The sequence below is a fragment of the Oryza sativa genome, chromosome 6 (assembly GCF_034140825.1).
Source record: "Oryza sativa Japonica Group chromosome 6, ASM3414082v1".
In the NCBI taxonomy this organism is placed as follows: domain Eukaryota; kingdom Viridiplantae; phylum Streptophyta; class Magnoliopsida; order Poales; family Poaceae; genus Oryza; species Oryza sativa.
Genome location: NC_089040.1, coordinates 26,722,000 through 26,741,895, shown reverse-complemented (window position 1 = coordinate 26,741,895; position 19,896 = coordinate 26,722,000). Strand labels below are relative to the sequence as shown.

The window sequence follows — 19,896 nt, the reverse complement described above, 5'->3', positions numbered from 1 at the left end:
TGGTCATCAAGGTCAGTGTTGTTGGATGGATGGCCCATGAGCATGTGTATCCTTTATTACAGGAAATCATATGTAGTACCATATGACCACGGACATATGGAAATCACATCCATGGTCTCTACTATGAGCATATACTGTAGGCAAGAGTACATTGGATCTATTCAGTTAGGACTTCTCTAGAACATTAAAGATTCAATCGAAGCATGTGCCATGAAAATAGTATGTAGTACTCACATTTGTATAGGGAAAAATAATTAAGTGAAGTGAACTTTCCCATGAATATGTTACAACTGTTTAATGATTGATTAGTCTACTTTATTTTGGGAGATTAGTCATTTTATGTTTGGCTTTATGCTCAATTTGGTTGCTGACGTTCTGTTTTGTTCAAATGGCATGTGCTTCCATTTTCTCGAGTGGCCTAATATAAGTCCTTTGACCAATATTTTCGTAATCTCATGGATTATGGGAAAGTTAGATGTTTGGTGGGACATCGCATCCACATGTATGACGTTTTGTGTAGATCTGATAGGCCATAAAACAAATTTTGATAAAAATGTTATGCCAATGACTAAGTTGACGTTGGAGCAAAACTTTAGCAGAGCGCCAGAGCCTTAAAAAATTTCAGCAAAGATTTAGTAAAACTAGACACAGTTAGTTGTATCCTCAAGGCTACTGCAAATATCTTTTCGATATACCATTTTTTTTTAAAAAAATAATGTAATTTGATTTAGTTTGATTTTGACATTTTACACAATAATATCACATCTCTCTTAAAAACCATCACAATGCAGAGACAATATACTACCATTGTTTGTAATCTACGTCAAAACAATAGAGACGCTACATTTGTTGGTTGATTTGCTGGTTTACTACCGATAAGATTAGGGAAGGGATACAATGTTACCGGTTTTCTTTCCTAACATGAAACAAATTAAAAGATAAATTATATATGTTTTTTTTTGTGATTGGTACCAAATAGATTCTAATTTAAATTGGAGATAAACTCCGAGCCCCACCAGTATCGCAACAAAAAGGAAAGAAGAAAATAGGCAGAGGGAAAACCCGAACTCTCTCTAACCCTAAAGCCATAAACTAATCTCCTTATCGATTTTGATGCTGAAAGGGACTCATGAGGCATCTCATGCAAGATGAAGAAGGAAACATAAGAAGGAAGAAGAAGAAACAGAGAAAGGCGAAAGGAGAAGAATGAAAGGAAAGAAATCAACAAGTGGTTTCAATGGCTTCATCCTTAGGCAGCGAATCAACAATTTCTGCATTAAACAGAAGTGATCATGTTTAGGCTAAGACTTAAAATAGATTAATTAGATTTAGCTCCAACAACATTATGTTTTACCACACAATAGAATAAGATATTGTCACAATAGTATAGCTACCTACTATGCCGCGTAACTATTATGTGCACCGTGTCCTTCTTTAATATAGTTGTCATCTGTTTTACGCCGTGTTTAGTTTTAAAGTTTTTTTTTTCTAAACTTCCAACTTTTCCATCACGTCAAAACTTTCCTACACACACAAACTTCCAACTTTTCTGTCGCATCGTTCCAATTACAACCAAACTTTCAATTTTAGTGTGAACTAAATATAACCTTACTCTAGTTATTATTATCGTGAAAATCGTAACACATTTATGATGTAAAGTACATGAGTTCAATATTACCATGCCAAACATACCACTTTCCCAACTAACATCGATAATTTTTCGCATCATCTAACAAAGCGAGAGCGATCATGCGCCCCTCGATGCAACCTTGAAAAGCCATCTCAACCAGTTTACACACGTCACAGTGTAGGGTACACGCAGCCACTCTACTGTATACTGTACACCGTACACCGCACGCACGTCACCCCCTCTGTCTTCGTGGCCCCACCACCTCGCCTCGCCTCTGTATTTAATGGCGCGCCGCGCGCGAGCACGTACACCCACACCACACACTCCCCCGCACCACCTCAGAGTGCTCGACGATGTCGTCGTCGACGGCGGCGCTCGCCGCGGCGGCGGCGGCGTCGGCGGCGCTTCTTGTTCTGGCCGCGTTCGCCGGCGGCGTGGAGGCCCGCGAACGCGAGTCGGCGTGGTTGCCTGCGGCGAAGAAGATGGCGGCGGCGCCTAAGAAGGTGGCGGCGGCGGCGGCGGCGAAGGTGCCGGCGGTGATCGTGTTCGGGGACTCGACGGTGGACACGGGGAACAATAACGTGGTGGCGACGATGCTGAAGAGCAACTTCCCGCCGTACGGGCGGGACCTGGGCGCCGCCACGGGGCGGTTCTGCAACGGGCGGCTGCCGCCGGACTTCATGTCGGAGGCGCTCGGCCTGCCGCCGCTCGTGCCGGCGTACCTCGACCCGGCCTACGGCATCGCCGACTTCGCCCGCGGCGTCTGCTTCGCCTCCGCCGGCACCGGCCTCGACAACGCCACCGCCGGCGTCCTGGTACGCAACGCCCCTACCCAGCGCACATTGCAACCTATACTCGTTGTCTCACTAAGCTCGCACTAGTAATTACTATCTCCGTGCTATAAAAATTGAATTTATAAGAAATTAAGGACATATTATAAGGATATACAAATGACTACAATAACCCTAATTAATAAACACAGTACATGCACATATTCCATATATAAACTTGATTAAAAGGAATGTTGAGACAATGGTTAGATATGGATGGAAGGAAAGAAGATTACACGAAAATGTAATCAGTTTAATGGGTCCCACATCAGTAGAAATATAATTTTTATGGGACAAAGGTTTAAAGGTAAAAATTTAATTTTTATAGGACGGAGAGAGTAGTATACTAAACTGTAAAATAATCTTACGCTAATTAATAATTACAAGGTTTTCACCGAGCTAGAGTATATAGTATATGAGAGCTGAAGATACTCCGTCGGTAAAAAACAATCTCATACTAGATATGACACGTTCTAATACTAGAATACAACACAGTCTAATACAAACGAATCACTGAGTATGTCAGATTAGTTGTAGTTAACTAAGGGAGTATGTGTTAATTCCTTGTTGTGGAAATTTTTACCCATTTTTCTTACTCCATTAAATTTTCTAGTAATTTCTTTTTTTTTCGGGGATTTTCTAGTAATTTCTGACCGTACGACGTTAGAATTTGGTCATGTGACTACCGCTAGCCCGGTCCCTAAGGACAAGTGTCACGTTCTCCTATTTTCAAACTATAGACCGGCAGAACAACTGCCAGTTGTATTTCAGAAATATTTAATAGAAAATTCGCCTTTCAGTTGAGATTGGACCACACAGTATAAGATTTTGAATGAATTTTAGCCAAAATCAACATAGCCTCGCTGAATTTCGATTTTGAGTTCTAGTCGGTGAAAAGGTGGGGGGCAGTGTTCGTTGTGCACGATTGCGCTCGTACTCTTTTAGTACTGTGATCCAGGCATAGTGGGGGGCACATCATTCATCATCTGTGCCCCATCCAATTGAAGCACAAAAGACACAATAATAGAGACGTACATCCAAGAGACATGGCCTTAATTATTTCTTATTGCTCTAAAAAATAGGGAGTGATCACTTTAAGATAACATACTACTTTATCCGTTCTAAAATATAAGAGATTTTAAAGAAACGTGATACATTATAGTACTACGAATCTGGACATCTCATGTTCAGATTATGGACGGACGGAGTAGTAACTATTACTCCCTCTGTTTAACAATGTAAGTCATTCTAGTATTTCTCACATTCATATTGATGTTAATGGATCTAGACATATATATCTATCTAGATTCATTACCATCAATATGAATGTGGGAAATGATAGAATGACTTACATTATGAAACGGAGGAAGTATTTCGCATCGCATCAAATTTTCATGGAAAAATATGTAATATAATCACAAATGTAATATAAATCTGAAAACTATAGTAAGATATTAAAATAGATTATAAGATTTGTACAAATTTTAGACGTTTATTTTCTATCATACGATAGTTCGTAAGTTTTCACTGTAAATGTGGCTTTCACAGAATATTTTTCCAAAATCAGTGAGAAAACAAAAACTCAAATCAATATGTTTGCAAGCGGATGGGGGACATGTACTGTCATCTCGATATGGTCTTTTTGGAGGCACACATCTGACAACGGCAAAGCTTGCAGCCATAGACTTTTGTTGCGGCGTGCCGAGATGACAAGGAAAGCAATCAGGTACTCGCAGAAGAGATCCCGTGAGCTATGTGCAGTAGTGTCCCGTCTAGTAACAAGCCAACAACCAGTCAAAACTGTTTTGCTCTTTTTACTATGGCTAGCAGGACACCGGTAGAAAATTGGAAGATAGCACGGGAGGAGAGTAGAAAATATAGCACCACCAAGCCAAGAGTCTGACAGTGCGATTCAGGATTTCAGGTTTACCACTTCACCTTGCGATAAAGTATTAAATATAGGTTAAAAAAACTAATTATACATATTGCGACTAATTTGCGAGATGAATCTTTTAAGGCTAATTGCTCTATGATTTGACAATGTGGTGATACAGTAAACATTTGCTAATGATAGATTAATTAGGTTTAATAAATTCATCTAGCGGTTTACTGATAGACTCTGTAATTAGTTTTTTATTCGTGCCCGAATATCCCATGCAATACCCTATACAATACCCGATGTGACACACCAAAACTTTACACCTCTGAAAAGTCCTTCCACCGGTTTGCCCAAAACCAAACAAAAATTGGTAAAAACTATAACTTTTAAGTCAACTTCAAAGTGGGCTCATTTAACTTGTAAAAAAAGGGGTCATTTTTGTTAACCTGGTGTGGCTCCTTCAATTCATGAATTGAAGGCAGTATTTCAAATAATGGGCTCATTTAGATTGGAGCCATTTTTTGTTCTACCAATTTTTTTAACAACTTTAACAGAACCACATTAATGTTTGGTTTAATACCAATCTTTACACACACTAGACACTAGTACCAACTCTATCTAGCAAATTTGGTAGCGCTCAACTTATCAAGGTTATTTGGTAGTGTACAAACTGTCTCTAATTCGAACTTGCCGAATGTTCTTCTGTAAACCTGATTAGATGGTGCAAATTATTGTCTGGTGGTTGTTGATTCAGGATTAGAGTTCCGCGAGGTGGCACATTCCGGTGCCAAACTGTAGGGGCATTAAAACCTTTTGCACTTAGTGCTTGGAGTCGCTGTGTGTGCACCACTGCACATGCTTTCTAGGCTATAATTCTTCAGAAACTCTGGTGTTCTTGAGATTTATTCGAACGGTTGGTTCAACTACCGGTAGCAAGATCACTGTGTTCTTCCCTGCTCTAGAGGAGCTCATGTTCGGTGCATTGGATTTATCATGGTACAGTTTTTCATCAGAAAACTTCCATTAATCACTTCATTTGAACCTAGTGAGTAGCTTTCGTTTGAATGTGCATACATCTTCTTTCCTTCTCAACCTTTCCCCTTTTTCATTTCCTTCATCTGTCCAAAATCAATGTTCATATGTTCAAGAGACACACATTTATGCTCGGCACAATTGCTAAGTTGATGACAGTTGTTGGCTGATGTAGCACTTATTTAAGGTGGTGCCCAGCTAGTTTTCCTAGAATTAACTCTCCCTTTTCAACAAAATTTGGTTGCCCAGAAAAGGTGTTCTTGTGTAGGAGTAATTTGGGCCATGATCTACCAACCACCGGAAGTGATCTGCCAATTGAATGGAACAATGCACAGTACAGATTCAGAGCCATTGAACCTCAGCATCTACTAGTACTCAGAAGGACTGGTACCACTGTTCAATGTTCAGACTTCAGAGATTAGGCTTCTAGAACATTTCATTCACTGACCGCATTTGGATTCAAGGGGCCAGTTTGGTTTGCGACCTAAATTGGCCTTACCAATTTTTGGCAATGCCAAATTTTGGCAAGTTTTGGCATGACAAATTTTGGGAAGGCAAAGTTGTATTTGGATTGAAGCTAAAATAGCCTAAGTTAACTATTGAAATGGTATATTTTCATAGGCATGCCAAAATTTGGCTTCAAACCAAATAGACACTAAACACTATTAAAATTGCCAAATATTGGTAAGCCAAATTTAGGCCTCAAACCAAACCAGCCCAAGATCTTCTATGATTAAATTGCAAGAACTCTCTTCATTCTTTGCATTTCATTAGATTTTTGGATAACTGAAAAGTATAACACACCCCTGGCTCTGCATGGCCAAATATTAGACATCTTGATATATTAGTGAATAAAAAATCTCTGACATCTATAGGACTAAAATTCACAAAAAAAAAATAAAATGAGCATAACTGCATTGCAAAAATAATACTCCACCCTTTTTAATAGATGTCGCCGTTGATTTTTAAACACATGTTTGACTATTCATCTTATTTAAAAATTTTATGTAAATGTATAAAATATAAATCATGCTTAAAATACTTTGAGTGATAAAATAACTCATAACAAAAACAAATTATAATTATGTATTTTTTTTAAATATGAATGGTAAAATGTATGATAAAAAGTTAAGAAGGTATAGCACACGGGTATTAAGAAGGTAGATAGAATTAAATAGAAAAAAATGTGATTGGTTGAGAGAGAATGTTGGTAAAGAAGTTGTTATATTTTGGGACAAAACTTGAACGTTAGAAGTTTTATATTCCGAGATGGATGGAATAGTAATTCTCAACGGTCAACACTGACATGACAAGTGAACTCATTCTTTGTGTGGTTGAAGGCAGTGATCCCGCTGTGGAAGGAGGTGGAGTACTTCAAGGAGTACCAGCGTCGGCTCCGGCGGCACGCCGGGCGCGCGGCGGCGCGGCGGATCGTCCGCGACGCGCTCTACGTCGTCAGCATCGGCACCAACGACTTCCTGGAGAACTACTTCCTCCTCGTCACGGGGCGGTTCAAGCAGTTCACCGTGGGCGAGTTCGAGGACTTCCTCGTCGCGCAGGCGGCGGGGTTCCTCGCCGCCATCCACCGCCTCGGCGCGCGCCGCGTCGCCTTCGCCGGCCTCAGCGCCATCGGCTGCCTGCCGCTGGAGCGCACGCTCAACGCCCTCCGCGGCGGCTGCGTCGAGGAGTACAACCAGGTGGCCAGGGACTACAACGTCAAGCTCAACGCCATGATCGCCGGCCTCCAGAGCTCGCTCCCCGGCCTCAAGATCGCCTACGTCCCCGTCTACGACGACATGCTCAACCTCATCAACAATCCTTCCACACTTGGTGAGCTATATATATTTGGCGCTGTTCTTTTCAGCTTCTTCACCGGATTATTATCGCAGATTATTTGTTTCACGTACGCTGGTAAAATTTGATTTCTTTGAGAACATTTTTTTACTGCATTGCTTTTTAAAACACTTATTTTAAACTATTTATTAAGTTTATTTCTCGAAACATTTAATTTATCCACATAATCGAATAGATAATCTGTGGCAGTAATCAATCCTATGAAAAATCTGACAAAAAAAATGCTCAGAACTGTTGCATGTACGACAAAGTACAGTTAATTTCCACACGAACAACTCACTGAATTCAGCATCACAATGCACGTCAAGAACAGTTTATTTCCACACGAACAGATCACTGAATTCAGCTTCAGAATGTATGACAAAGTTTCTCAAACTGTGATGCAAATGACAGGGCTGGAGAACGTAGAGCAGGGGTGCTGCGCGACGGGGATGTTCGAGATGAGCTACCTCTGCAACGAGAAGAACCCCCTGACATGCCCCGACGCCGACAAGTACTTCTTCTGGGACTCCTTCCATCCGACAGAGAAGGTGAACCGGTTCTTCGCCAATTCCACTCTGCAGATCTGCTTGAGGGAGCTCCTCTCTTGAATGCACAATATTCACACATCCAATGTGGATGTACAAAAAATATTCAGACATTCAGATCAAATGTACTATGGTCTCTGTGTCGATGACCGCCCGTCGTAGATAGGTTTTCGTCGAGGACGATCTAACTTGTACACCGTTCCAATGTGATGATGATCAATTCTTTGGGTGGTTTTAAAGAGAGGGAGATAAAAATTTACACATTTGAGGTACATTTGGTCCATCATTCATGCCATTCAGTTCGGACTTCAGATACTTGTCATGCAAAGCACAAACAGAGGTCTTGAGTAGCAAGGTTACATCAGCATGTGTGTTTATCTTAATCAGAGATTAATTCAACATACATGTATAATTAATACTACTCCAGTATATACGTATGGTGAGTATTTTGATCGAATCAAGCATGCACCGGTATGGACAAGTTGTTGGTGATGCAGCCCATCCTGAAGATCTTGGCGAAGGAGCTCCAGATCCTGAGCTCCTGGTGCGCCATGATCGGCATCCCTTCCTTCACGCAGTGGTCGTACTTCTCCAGCACCGACACGATGTAGCTGAACTCCGGCCGCCTCGCCGGGTTCGCCGACCAGCACCTCTTGATCAGGTTGTTCAGCACCGGAGAGCACGAGGTCGACAACGGCGGCCGCAGATTCTGCTCACAAACAAACATCACATGAACAAGAAAGAAATGATTCAGAAATCCATCCTGATGAAAACCAAAGCAAGAAACCAAGAAGAGGTTGATAGTGATTATGAAGTAAGTGATTCGAACAGTATCACATTTTCCAATGTAAAATTTGATACCTTTAGTACTATGAGATACCAAATTTTACGCTAAAAATTTTGGTATTTCTCATTTTCGAGATTTGCTCCGGTCCAGCAAAAAGTACCTCGAGGTATCGGTACCTCACGATACTAAATCGTTTGCTAGCTAGATCCAACGGTCGGAAACGATTTGGTATCGTGAGGTACCGGTATCTGGAGGTACTTTTTTGTTGGATCGGAGCAAATCTCATTTCTCAAAGATGGTAAAATTTTTTATGATGACCTTCTCGGAGGCGGCGTAGGCGGCTTGGACGGGGGTCATGCCCTGGAAGGGGAGGAGGCAGGTGGTGAGCTCCCAGAGGACGATGCCGAAGCTGTAGACGTCGACCTTGCGGGTGTAGGGCTTCTCCTTGGTCATCTCCGGCGCCATCCATCGGTAGGTGCCCTTGTTGCCCTTGGTGGCCTGGCACGCCGTCTCCAGGCAGGACGTGCCGAAGTCGGCGACCTTGACGCGCATCTCGTCGTTGAGGAGGAGGTTCTGCGACTTGAGGTCCCGGTGGATCACCCCCTGCGCGTGCAGGTACTCCATCCCCCGCGAGATGTCCAGCGCCAGCTTCAGTATCGTCTCCGACGACAGCGAGTATGGGTCCTTCTTGTTCAGGTACATCCTCAGCGTCCCCTGCGACATGTACTCCGTGATGATGCAGTACACCGGCGGCTTCTTGCACGCCGCGATGAACTGCTCGCCACCGGTCGAACACTTAGCGGGTGTGGTGTAAGGCAAAAGAGAGCTCGCCACCACCGGACGAACACTTGGCGGGCGTGGTGTAAGGCAAAAGAAAGCTCGCCACCGGACGAACACTTGGCGGGTGTATGGGAAAAGAAAGCTGACCTGGACGATGTTGGGGTGGTAGAGGCGGGAGAGGAAGGCGACCTCGGAGTTGAACTGGTCCTCGAGGACGGCGCGGCGGGCCTCGTCGCGCTCGGGGATGCGGACCATCTTGACGGCGACGGCGCGCTGCTTGTAGATGCCGCGGTAGATGCGGCTGTTGGCGCCGGAGGCGAACTTGTTGCCGATGAAGAGGTGGGAGAGGTCGGCCATCCACTCCTCCCGCCGCCCGCTGTCGCGGCTCGACGTCGGCTCGCCGGAGGGCCCCATGGCCGTGTCCAGCAGCATCGACCACGACTCCATGCTGTCCCACCGCTTCTTCTCCATGTCGTCCGCGTCCGCCAGCCACGGCTGCTTCCCCGACGTCGACGGCGACCCCGCGAACAGGCTCGACGCGAACGGCAGCGACGGCCGCCTCGGCGACGCCGACGCCGCCGCCGCCTGGTTCGTCTCCCCGCCCGGCGGCCGCGGCAGCCGGAAGCAAGAAAGCATGAGAGCTACAAGCTACCCCCTCTCTCTCGACCGACACCGATCAAGACTCGCACAGCATGCCGGTGGCCGGCGGACGTCGGCGGCGCAGCGACACGCCGGCGACCACTCGCCGCCGCGCCACGCGCATTGCTCACCACGCCGGAATCAACCAAACACCTCCTCCTCGATGCAAAGCAAGGTATATCCACGCCGACACGTACGTACTTGCGCACAATCCAAAAGCAAAGCTCAGATCCCCATCTCCCAACCCTACCCTACCAAATCCACCATGGATGCCACTCACCTGTCAGCTCGGCCGCTGCTTTTCTTGGCGGATCGATCGACACAAAATGGCAAGAAAGCGCAAAAGAAAGGAGACGATGCTTTCGTAGTGTTGAGAAGCAAGCTGAAACAACAACGACGACGACGATGACGAGTCGACGACGACGACGGCGACGACGCTGGATTTAGCTGTTGACTCTAGAGATAAGCTAGAAAGGATTAAAGTGGCAATCTGCTCAAGGATGTCTCGTGAAGATGCAGTTCAGAAAAAGGGCATGCATGCATCCATCCGCTGTGCAGGGCATCGCCTTTATTTTCCTTCCAGCAGCTATACATACATGCATCCACATTGATGCTCACTCATCATATCATCTTCCATCGATTCCAGTTTTTTTTTTTTTGCCAGCTCGTGTAATTAAGGACGTGTATGAGATTACATATCTCTCTAACAAAAAAAAAGTGCAAAGAAATGTATTTGTGAAGAAAAAAAAGGTTCGTTAAAAAGGGTTCGTTTTGACGTGACATGACACGAAGTGAGAAGGATAATTAAGGGGGGAGGAAATTGCATCACGAAATTAATTAAAGGTGGAGTTTTGAAAGGAACATTTTTTACATTCAGGAAAGCGCATTAGTGGCTGTATGTGGGAGGGAGACGTGGTTTAGTGGTTTACGCTTTGAGGTCATGGAGGCGCTTTTTTGTGGCTACTAGTACGAACGACCCGCCGCCGGTTGTATAACATCAGCAGATGCGTCATTTCCTCATTTCTCCCCGTAAAGCAAGAAAAAAAGGAGTGGTTATTGGAAAATTAGGGAAACTAATTTTTGTTAGGCCCATTATGAGGCCTAGATTCATGGGCCGTCAGGCCGGTGTTTCGGCTCTTATAGACAGTGATGAGTCATAAGTAATAAGTTTACTATTCCTCCCTTAACTCATGTCCCTGGTTGAATCGCATCCCTCAACCGCAAAACCGGGTATACCCGTCCTCTAACTTCCAGACCCGCTGCAAATCGACTACACGGGCGGTTTTGTCTGACGTGGTAGTTGACTCGCTAAGTCATCAGGTGGGACCCACTTATCAACGGCCTCCACCTCATCCCATCTTCTCCGTAACCTCACCTTTCCCTTCTCTCTCTCTTTCAACTCTTCATCTTCTCTCACCTTCCATCAACACAGAGCAAGGGCGGTGGCGACAGTGCACAGGGAAGAGCTTGCCAGCCGGCCGACTGCACGCGCACGGGGAGAAGCTCGTTGGCATGGAGGCTCCTTCGCCACCGCTCTTCTCACATCATTCCTCGTCTTCACACCCTTTGCCCCCATTGCCGACAACATTCTCCAACTGGACCGACTAGCTCTCTCATCCTATCATGCGGAAGCGCGGTGAGGCTGAGGCCAGCGTGGCGGTTGTCCAAGCCTCCAACGGCAAGCAACAAGAGGGTGCCGAGCGCCACGAGGAGCGCAGGTCCAGCAACAATAGTAGCAGGTGCAGTAGTTACCCATGCTACCGCCCGCAGCCGCGACGGCGTGGAGGAGGCATGGCGTGCACTTCTCGGCGTCCAACTTCATCCAGGCGCCGCTCTCCGCGCTGCCTGAGTACTCCGAGATCCTCTACGCGAACCTACTAACGAATTTTAGCAGTGAAAAAGATATTTTATAACTCGACCTACTAAAGTAGGTCATGGGAGGTTAGAGGGGGGAGGGAAGGTACACTAGACTAACTAGGAAAGACAACTGGACTCCTGAAAATAAGAAGGAAAAAGGAGAAAGAGTATAAGTCTAAGTGCCAAGAAGAACTCCTAGGAGATTAGACATCACTGTAACCCATAGCTTCCCTCCTAGCTCGATGAGATTACCCATTGTCTCCATCGTGAAAAGAATCCCCTCGAAGATGCAAGTGTTTCTCTTTAGCCACAGGGGCTAGGTAACAATGAGGGCGAGGAAATCGAACCCCCCTTCCTACTGTGATCTTGCAGTTGCCGGTGAGAAGACTCCCACTAAACTTGAAGTGAAGTTTGTCGGCAGGGTGAGAGGGAGACCAACCCAATTTTGGTAGCAACTTGTGCCAACTTTATCGCATGAGGATGCACTCTACAAAGATATGGTGACACGTTTCTAGCTCCTACGCACACATAGGGTACATGGTGTGACTGTCCATTTCGCGGCTGCACATTTGATCGGCTATCCAACGACCAACACCGCCGCTGAAGTGCAAGCCAGAGGAAAAACTTGCACTTCGTGAGACTAGCGCTGTGCGAAAAGAACTTGGCGTATGGCAAGGAGTATCAAAGAACGTGTTGTAGGTTAGGGCGGCACTGTACTCCATCGCTCCCCATCGCTCATCCTGTACTAGATAAAGTCATCTTGGATGGTTGATATAACATCAAAATCGTTTCCCTGTTTATTTGTTTCCTATACCATTTTCATTTTCGTTTTATCAGTTACCGTTTCATTGGTTAGTAGAAATTGAAATTGAGTGTCGGTTGGAAATTTATGTAACCGTTTTTACCCCCTGACAACCATCAATTCAAAAGAATGGAACATATATACTCCATCGAATCATAAATGTAAAGAAAAAAAAGACAAACTCTGTCTACGAATCTAAACACACATATATCCAGATTCGTAGTTAGGATTGATATATTTATTTTTGAAACGGATGGTGTACACGAGACTCTTCCAGTCGCAGAGAAATCACATAAATCTTGTCACCAAATCTTAGGATCAAGACAAAATTTCTGGGATAATATTCGAGGGGCGTAAAAGATGACTCTGTTATCTGCACCTGAGCCACTGTCACTAATCTCCTTTATCCAGACGTCATTGTTCGCTAATCTCGCTTTTGACAGTCGGCTTCGCGGCAGCACGAACCAAAAAAGCGGGCCCCACTTCCCCTTCAGGTCACCTGTGACTCCCGAAAACGACGACACGTCACGAGGCCGTCACAAGGCTCACATTCCCATTTGCCCCGGGCCCACCACATCCCACACCCCCGGTGGGTCCCGCACCCACACCCCATCAAATCCCAGCCGTCCATCACGCCCTCCCGACCCATCCCTGACGTCCACGTATCCTCCCCATCTCCCCCACCAGCTCGGTGTGTCGGCAGCCGCTTCCCCCCTCCGCGTGGCCAACTCGGACGGCGGGGGAGCCTGCCACGTGTCACTCCGCGGGCTTACCTGGCGGCGCCACGTCGCCCCGACGCGATCATTATCCCCGTGCCTGCTAATTTAATCACTCCCGGTTAATTATCCTCTTTGCTGCTAATGGTGTCATTATCCCGTGTGTACTCCACTTGTGCCGAATATGTGAGTAGTAGTACTTCGATTTAATTTAAATGCGTGAGATTGTGCGAGTGCTTACAAATCGCTGTCCCATGGAAATCGAGAAGCCGACCCAATATCGTCACGGGGTTCATTGAAACCGTGATTAGTTTTATATATTTTTTTCAAATTGTACCTGCAACTCAAACACTCCACAAGCAACTAGTATTAATCAGAGAAACACGTGATAATTAAACTGATAATGGTAAGGAAAAAAATTCACCTAAATATAGTGTTGTTTGGTACTATATCGAGTTGGATTAGTTATTTTGTTTAATAATCCGAGATCAGATGGGACGTCAAAGGTTAGAGAAGAATTTGAGTTCTTTGTGCCGGCAAATGCTCGAAGAGGAAAAGCATCGATACCTATAGGGCCCCCACATGACGGCGACTAAAGCCGAGATTTTTGAATTTAAATTTAAACGTATAGTGCCTTCCCTTTTACGTATCGTGCCACGTACACGTATGGCCCGGCGAAAAGCGCGGGAAGCAGTGGCCTCCTCAGAGTTACCGCCACTTCCGTCGGTATTACTCTGCCACGACCCGATTAGCTGCACGCTTCCCCTAATCAAGTGCAGAGAAAGCCACTAAAACCTCAAGCTAATCTTTGTACTAAATACATTTAAATAGTTTGTAATTTTTTGTATTAGTGATCGTTTCCAGTCAAGCCGGCCTCGAATTAATTCGGGATTAAGCAAACAAACGCGCAGAATAAACTTCGATTAACACTAAACAGTGCAGTGCATCCTACTCTGTTCTTGATAAGTTGATCACGACATCACGTTGCGAGCTAAAGCAGCACTACTCCTCTTCCTCTGCTTCGTCTTCTTCCTCTCGCTGCTGCTTACGATTCCTCTTCTTCTTCTTCTTCTTCTTGAATTCTTGATCGTGTTGGGATCGGCGATGCACAAGATTGGGAGTGGGATGTACGTGTCCGGGCCGGCGCCGGACAGGGGGAAGGAGCGGCGGCAGCTGTCGTCGGGGTCGGTGGCGACGCCGCCGTACACCGGCGGGGACGTGTCGAGGTCGGGGGAGCTGGGGCGGATGTTCGACATCGGCGGCGCGGGGGTGTCGCCGGCGTCGTCGCGGCGGAGCTCGGGGCCGCTGCCGAGGCCCCTGCCGTTGCTGCCGTCGCCGGCGTCCGGCCCGCTGTCGCAGCTCTCGCACTCGGGGCTGCTCGTCGGGCCGTCGCCGCCGCCGCCGCCGCCGCAGACGCAGCAGTCGCCGGCGGGGTCGTGGAGGAAGTCGAGCCGGAGGCGGGAGGAGGCCGCGGCGGCGCCGGAGGCGGCGCGCGGGCGGGCGAGGCTGGGCGTGTCGGTCGCGTGCTACGTGGCGGCGAGCGTGGCCGCCACGGCGGGGCTCGGCGCCGGGGCGTTCTTCCTCGTGGCGTGGCACCGGTGGGAGGTGCTCTCGGCGGCGGGCGGCGCGGTGGCCGCCGTCGCGGCGGCGTTCGCGTGGAACGTGCGCCGGCGCGACGCCGAGGCGGAGAGGTTCTTCCGGCGGCTGCCCGACACGGTGTTCGACCAGAGCGACATGCCCATCGGCGAGCTCGTCAAGATCACCGGGGTGAGCAACCTTGCCATGCATCTACTACTCATCTTCTCATCAAAATCAAATCAAATCAAATCAAATTAACTGTTCAGCTTGCAGCAATTCTATCGTTCCGAATGCAACATCTCTCTGTCAGTGTCCATCCATATCGAAAAAAACCGCATTATTTTTTAGAAGAACCGCATGGTCGTGTTAATTATTTTCGTATTGGGAAACGTTTGCCGTTGCAAATTAAATTAAATAATTTGGAAGCTGATGCGGCGTTTGCGGGCGTTGCTGAAGTCGCCGGTATGCTGTGTTGCTTGCATTCGGCTTAGCTTAATCCACAGGCCCAAATTGTTGCTTGCATTTGGTTATGCGTCAGAGGATGTCAACCAATGTCAAAATGGCTTTAAACTCCCATGCGCTGTGGTCAATGGCTTCCTTGTGGAAGGCATGGTACCAAACCACTTTTGCTTCACCTAAGTTTGCTTTGCTATCTATCTTATTACTACTACTATTTTCAATTCTATAATTCTTGATATTTTGAACAATGATACGGTCACCAAAATATATCTTTTGACTATTTGCTTTCTACTATAATATATACAATAAATAAATATATTTTTTATTTTTATTATAGTACTTTGTAAGACGAATCTATATATGTTGTTCTGATACCTTTAAACTAAATATTTTAAAAATTATTGATAATCAAAGTTATAAAGTTTGACTTCAACCATATCCAAAACATCAAAAATTATAGAACTAGAGGAAGTATTGCTCTGCAAGCAACAACAAACAAATAAAACAGGAAGAATCCAAATAACCCCAACAAGTCAGTGGTCTTTCCAATCCCCTTCTCACCGCAATACGTAACACTCCCACAAGTTCATTTTCTCTTTCAACTTTCCACCTCTATCTAGTTTTGGCATTTTCTCGTGCCCTGTGGGCCTTCATTGTGGTTAAGGTAAGTTGTCCCTTGCCACCAAAGATACTATTCCTTTTTGCTTTCGATTTTCTATGCTTTAATTTCATCTAATATACAGCGATAAAACACGATGATTACCACATAATGTTAGATAAGGTGTATTAAATCTCATGTCCAATAAGAGAGAACATAGGTGCAATTTCCCCCACCATGCTGGAGGTCTATAGAATGTGAAAAATCGCTAAGGAGCACGACGAAAATGACTAAAAACTAGACATGGGGGAGAGTTGAAAAGAAAATAGACTTGTGGAGAGTTTTTTCTTACGAAATTAATTTGTAGGGGGAAGATTGAAAAGACTACCACTGCATGTGTACATATTGGTGAAACTACTCGGCATGTTTTTGTTGATATGTCATCTCGAGACTTGTTGGTATGCTCTCCAACGAACGTGTAACGAATATTACTCATTTAGTCATTTAAAATTTGCATTGTTCGTCTAGTGTACTTAAAAGTTTAAGCTGAAAGATGACTATCACGGAGAAATCACTTGTGGCCACTGACATCTCGGAGATCACTTTATCATGTTTGGAACTGGTGGGCCATAAAATTCATTTCCATTATATTACCGTTTCATATTCATTTTATTATAGGTCTATATATGCATATATATTTGTTTTCGATTTTGGAAGAATACAGAAAATCAAATTATGTAAGAAAAGAAGTAACCACCTATACATATATTTCCTGATCTTTCTAATATATAATATATGAACTTCCACACCTCTCAATCTTGAGAGTAGTACCAGCTGAAACAAATTTTATTTTTCACATGTAAAACTCTTACTGTATCAATACCAGCCAAATTCTAATTTTCACATGTAAAACTCTTACTATATCATCACCAGCGTTCTCCTCCACATCTCTTAACATAGCAAATATGTGAGAGTATAAATTGGTTTACTCAAATATCTTATCTTTTTATTTTCTAACCGCTATTTCTCCCAAACCAATATTTCTTTATTTCCTCCCCGCTACTCCACAGAAACCATAAAATGCATCTCCCTGTTGTTGCTCCCAAACCATACATGTCCTGATGCCTATACGAATTCTCGATGACTGGATCAATTAATTTATAGTGCTGAATAACATAATAAGAGAGAGCTCATGCTGGGACATGTTAAGCTGGTATACCATGGAAGTTCTGATAGTGTAACGAGTCATGCCTTTTGGCCCCGTTATTTTCTGTTTGCTGCGCCTTCTGTTAGGTTAATCCACAGGTCCAAATTTTTCCTTGCATTTGGTTATGCGTGAATGTCAACCAATGTCAAAATGGCTTAAACTTCCATGCGCTGTGGTCAATGGATTCCTTGTGGAAAGCATGGTACAAAACCACTTTTGCTTCACCAAGTTTGCCTTAGACATCTTACCACCGTTCCACCCTGTTTTGCAAAATAAATAAAAAACTAAAATAAATAGATAAAAAAACAGCATGTGTGCATATAAGCTTATTGCTGAAATTAGTCTGGATCTTTATTGATGGAATGTTGAAACTTGTTGGCATGGTCTACTACGAATTTGTAATGAAGACTATTTAGTTGCATTGTTCATATATATATGGCTTACTTAAAAGTTTAAGCTAAAACATGACTATATCACGCAGCAAGTCACCTGCGGCCACCAACCTCTCGGGGCACGCTTCCACGACGCAGCCCGGTGCATCTTCACGTCTGTGCAGCTGTATGAGCGCCGTGGATGCTGCTTCCGGTGGCAACAGACACACTCTGAGGTTAGAGCTAGCAGAGTTCTGCATGATTTTCTGTCAGTTCATCAGTTTTAGAAATGGTTTTGGGTAGGGTTGTGAATAGTGTATGTATATGGCGGTGATGCACTGAGGTTTCTCATTGATTTTACTTGCAATTTGCAGACACGGACGGCGAATTTCTACATCTCTGACAGGAACACTGGAAAGAGGTTCTACGTGAGAGCTGGCGAGGGTGGCAAGATCACCTGGATGATTAAGCAGAAGACGGACAGCTTAGATGGCGAGAGGAAGGGAGCATCAAGGAACCTCAAAAGCTGGATGGCAAGCAATGATTTATCGTGTGATGGCACTGTGCATGTCAAAGAAGGGTAAGGTGCTGATGCTTTAGAGAATGACAATGAAAAAAACCCGTCAATTTGAACATCATAAACCTATTTTATAGGTTGAATTTTTGAAATTTTCAAATAAAATTCTACACCATAGTAAGGTTTTATTTACAGTATGTAGTTTTTGAAAATTGAAAAATACCTCAAACGTAAATTAAATCATTGTAATCAACATCAGGATATAAAATATATGATAGTGACGGTTTGAACTGAAAAAAAAGAGAAGAATCATAGGTGACTCGAACGGTCGTGGTTAAAATACATGATAGTTACGGTTGGAACTGAAAAAACGAAGAAAAAAATCATAAGGGGTCTATCAACGGCGGTGGTTAGAGGTATTTCTATATTCTATCAAGAATTTGTTTGTTTGATTTCCTTAAATATCTGAGCATACAAATCTCAACATGCCATTCATCTCCGGTGTTAACAGATTATCTCTATGTTTGAAAACAACTGATACTATTCCATATTATATATAACTCAACGGTAAATTACTGACTAAGGTCGTGAGATTTCATCCGCATAACACTATTCCTGTGCTGCATGTAAAGTTCAGATCACAAAAAAGCTGTGCCCGCAAACTTGCATTGACATTTGCATCACACAATTTTTTCATTGGGGATCACAACAAATTCTTCAGGTTCATCAGGGAAGGGGACACTGCTAGTGTGATTGGAGTCCTGAAGAAGCACCACGCCTACGACATCGTCGACGCGCCGTCCGGCGTGGTAACCACCGGCTGCCAGTTCACGAGGTGTATGTTTCCAGTCCACGTCGAGGGTCTCATACTTGTAGGAGACGAAGACCCAGATGATGAAGTTTATATGGTCTGACGAACTCTGAACATACAAATATTCCTCTGCTGCTTTGCACAAATCGCATGCAAAAAACTGGACTCCCATGGCTCCAACAACCCACTTTGCATTTCGGTTCACAATGTGATTTGGATCTTGTGTGGTTGTGCTATATACTCTTATTCGTTTTTCAGAGGTTTATTGTAGACTGTAGTGAATGAGGATGTTTTAGTACCTCGAATTTTAGTTACAGTTGTGTAAATTAAATTGACACTTACAGGCTTGCCAGTTGCCAGTAGGACAATTTGAAACATGATTTTATTTGATAACTTAGTGAGGAGGGACACAAGAATTGCAGATATTCCATACAAAGGTTTACTTTTGAGTAGCATACTCAGAAGTCATGTAACAATTGAGCATATTTCACTATCCGATTAGACTTAATTTCATATAGAAAGCTTCCTGTTTATGTTTGGAGATGGAAGAGGGTTTCCGTACCATTTGAAAAACAGTGAACATGTTATAAATGTTGCAAAAACACCAACAAAGATTACAAAATTTTACTGTTCGAGAAATATATGTTCCTGTCAATCCCATTGGTACCTCTAGTACCCTACAAAATTCTCTAGCAGCGGCACACCTGGGAATTGGGAGAGTTTCCCTGGAAACTGATGCGGCAATGGTTAAACAAGTAGTAATATCTACAGACTACGATCTCTTCATTCGCGGTGGCTTGGCCCTTGAACAACTGTTGGTAACAAATTTTGTCAATATTCAGGTTAGACTTATGCCTAGAATGTAACAGAGTAGCTCATGTGTTAGCTCAGCTTGGGACTGTTTGCCTGGCTCAGTCTGAACTAGTACTGGTTGATATTCCAGATGATATCTCGGATCATGAGTAATGAAATGTCTAAAAAAACTGCAAAATAATACTAGTAATAACAGAATAGCCCACCAA

At 44.4% G+C, this 19,896-nt stretch overlaps 3 protein-coding genes across 5 annotated transcripts; 2 read left to right on the top strand and 1 right to left on the bottom strand.

Annotated features, from left to right (window-relative positions):
* Positions 1–1,939: 1,939 nt before the first annotated feature.
* On the top strand, positions 1,940–8,024 carry LOC4341604 (GDSL esterase/lipase At4g26790). Its single transcript, XM_015786005.3, has 3 exons — positions 1,940–2,445; positions 6,712–7,201; positions 7,619–8,024. The coding sequence occupies exons 1-3, from the start codon at positions 1,984–1,986 to the stop codon at positions 7,813–7,815; spliced, it is 1,149 nt and encodes a 382-aa protein (XP_015641491.1). The 5' UTR covers positions 1,940–1,983; the 3' UTR covers positions 7,816–8,024.
* Positions 8,023–10,522, bottom strand: LOC4341603 (serine/threonine/tyrosine-protein kinase HT1). Of its 2 annotated transcripts, XM_015786004.3 has the most exons (4): positions 10,239–10,522; positions 9,467–10,158; positions 8,858–9,313; positions 8,023–8,461 (listed from the first exon to the last, which is right to left on the bottom strand). In XM_015786004.3, the coding sequence occupies exons 2-4, from the start codon at positions 9,953–9,955 to the stop codon at positions 8,210–8,212; spliced, it is 1,197 nt and encodes a 398-aa protein (XP_015641490.1). In that variant the 5' UTR covers positions 9,956–10,158; positions 10,239–10,522; the 3' UTR covers positions 8,023–8,209. The 2 variants fall into 2 exon arrangements, with proteins under 2 accessions (XP_015641490.1, XP_066167305.1); XM_066311208.1 differs by having other exon boundaries at positions 9,467–10,522.
* Positions 10,523–14,292: 3,770 nt separating this feature from the next.
* Positions 14,293–19,385, top strand: LOC9266903 (uncharacterized membrane protein At1g16860). Of its 2 annotated transcripts, XM_015786314.3 has the most exons (4): positions 14,296–15,100; positions 17,657–17,782; positions 17,921–18,126; positions 18,785–19,350. In XM_015786314.3, the coding sequence occupies exons 1-4, from the start codon at positions 14,438–14,440 to the stop codon at positions 18,975–18,977; spliced, it is 1,188 nt and encodes a 395-aa protein (XP_015641800.1). In that variant the 5' UTR covers positions 14,296–14,437; the 3' UTR covers positions 18,978–19,350. The 2 variants fall into 2 exon arrangements, with proteins under 2 accessions (XP_025881761.1, XP_015641800.1); XM_026025976.2 differs by lacking the exon at positions 17,657–17,782 and having other exon boundaries at positions 14,293–15,100; positions 18,785–19,385.
* Positions 19,386–19,896: the final 511 nt, after the last annotated feature.

What these genes read in the sequence shown, in the direction of transcription:
- LOC4341603 (XM_066311208.1), bottom strand. Translation starts at nt 9,955, where the DNA reads ATGCTTTCTTGCTTCCGGCTGCCGCGGCCGCCGGGCGGGGAGACGAAC. An exon ending in ACCACCCCAACATCGTCCAG is followed by an intron (nt 9,314 to 9,466) that starts GTCAGCTTTCTT and finishes GGTGGCGAGCAG; the next exon opens with TTCATCGCGGCGTGCAAGAA. An exon ending in CCTACGCCGCCTCCGAGAAG is followed by an intron (nt 8,462 to 8,857) that starts GTCATCATAAAA and finishes GTTTGTGAGCAG; the next exon opens with AATCTGCGGCCGCCGTTGTC.
- LOC4341604 (XM_015786005.3), top strand. Translation starts at nt 1,984, where the DNA reads ATGTCGTCGTCGACGGCGGCGCTCGCCGCGGCGGCGGCGGCGTCGGCG. An exon ending in ACGCCACCGCCGGCGTCCTG is followed by an intron (nt 2,446 to 6,711) that starts GTACGCAACGCC and finishes GTGTGGTTGAAG; the next exon opens with GCAGTGATCCCGCTGTGGAA. An exon ending in CAACAATCCTTCCACACTTG is followed by an intron (nt 7,202 to 7,618) that starts GTGAGCTATATA and finishes TGCAAATGACAG; the next exon opens with GGCTGGAGAACGTAGAGCAG.
- LOC9266903 (XM_015786314.3), top strand. Translation starts at nt 14,438, where the DNA reads ATGCACAAGATTGGGAGTGGGATGTACGTGTCCGGGCCGGCGCCGGAC. An exon ending in AGCTCGTCAAGATCACCGGG is followed by an intron (nt 15,101 to 17,656) that starts GTGAGCAACCTT and finishes TATATCACGCAG; the next exon opens with CAAGTCACCTGCGGCCACCA. An exon ending in ACTGTGCATGTCAAAGAAGG is followed by an intron (nt 18,127 to 18,784) that starts GTAAGGTGCTGA and finishes CAAATTCTTCAG; the next exon opens with GTTCATCAGGGAAGGGGACA.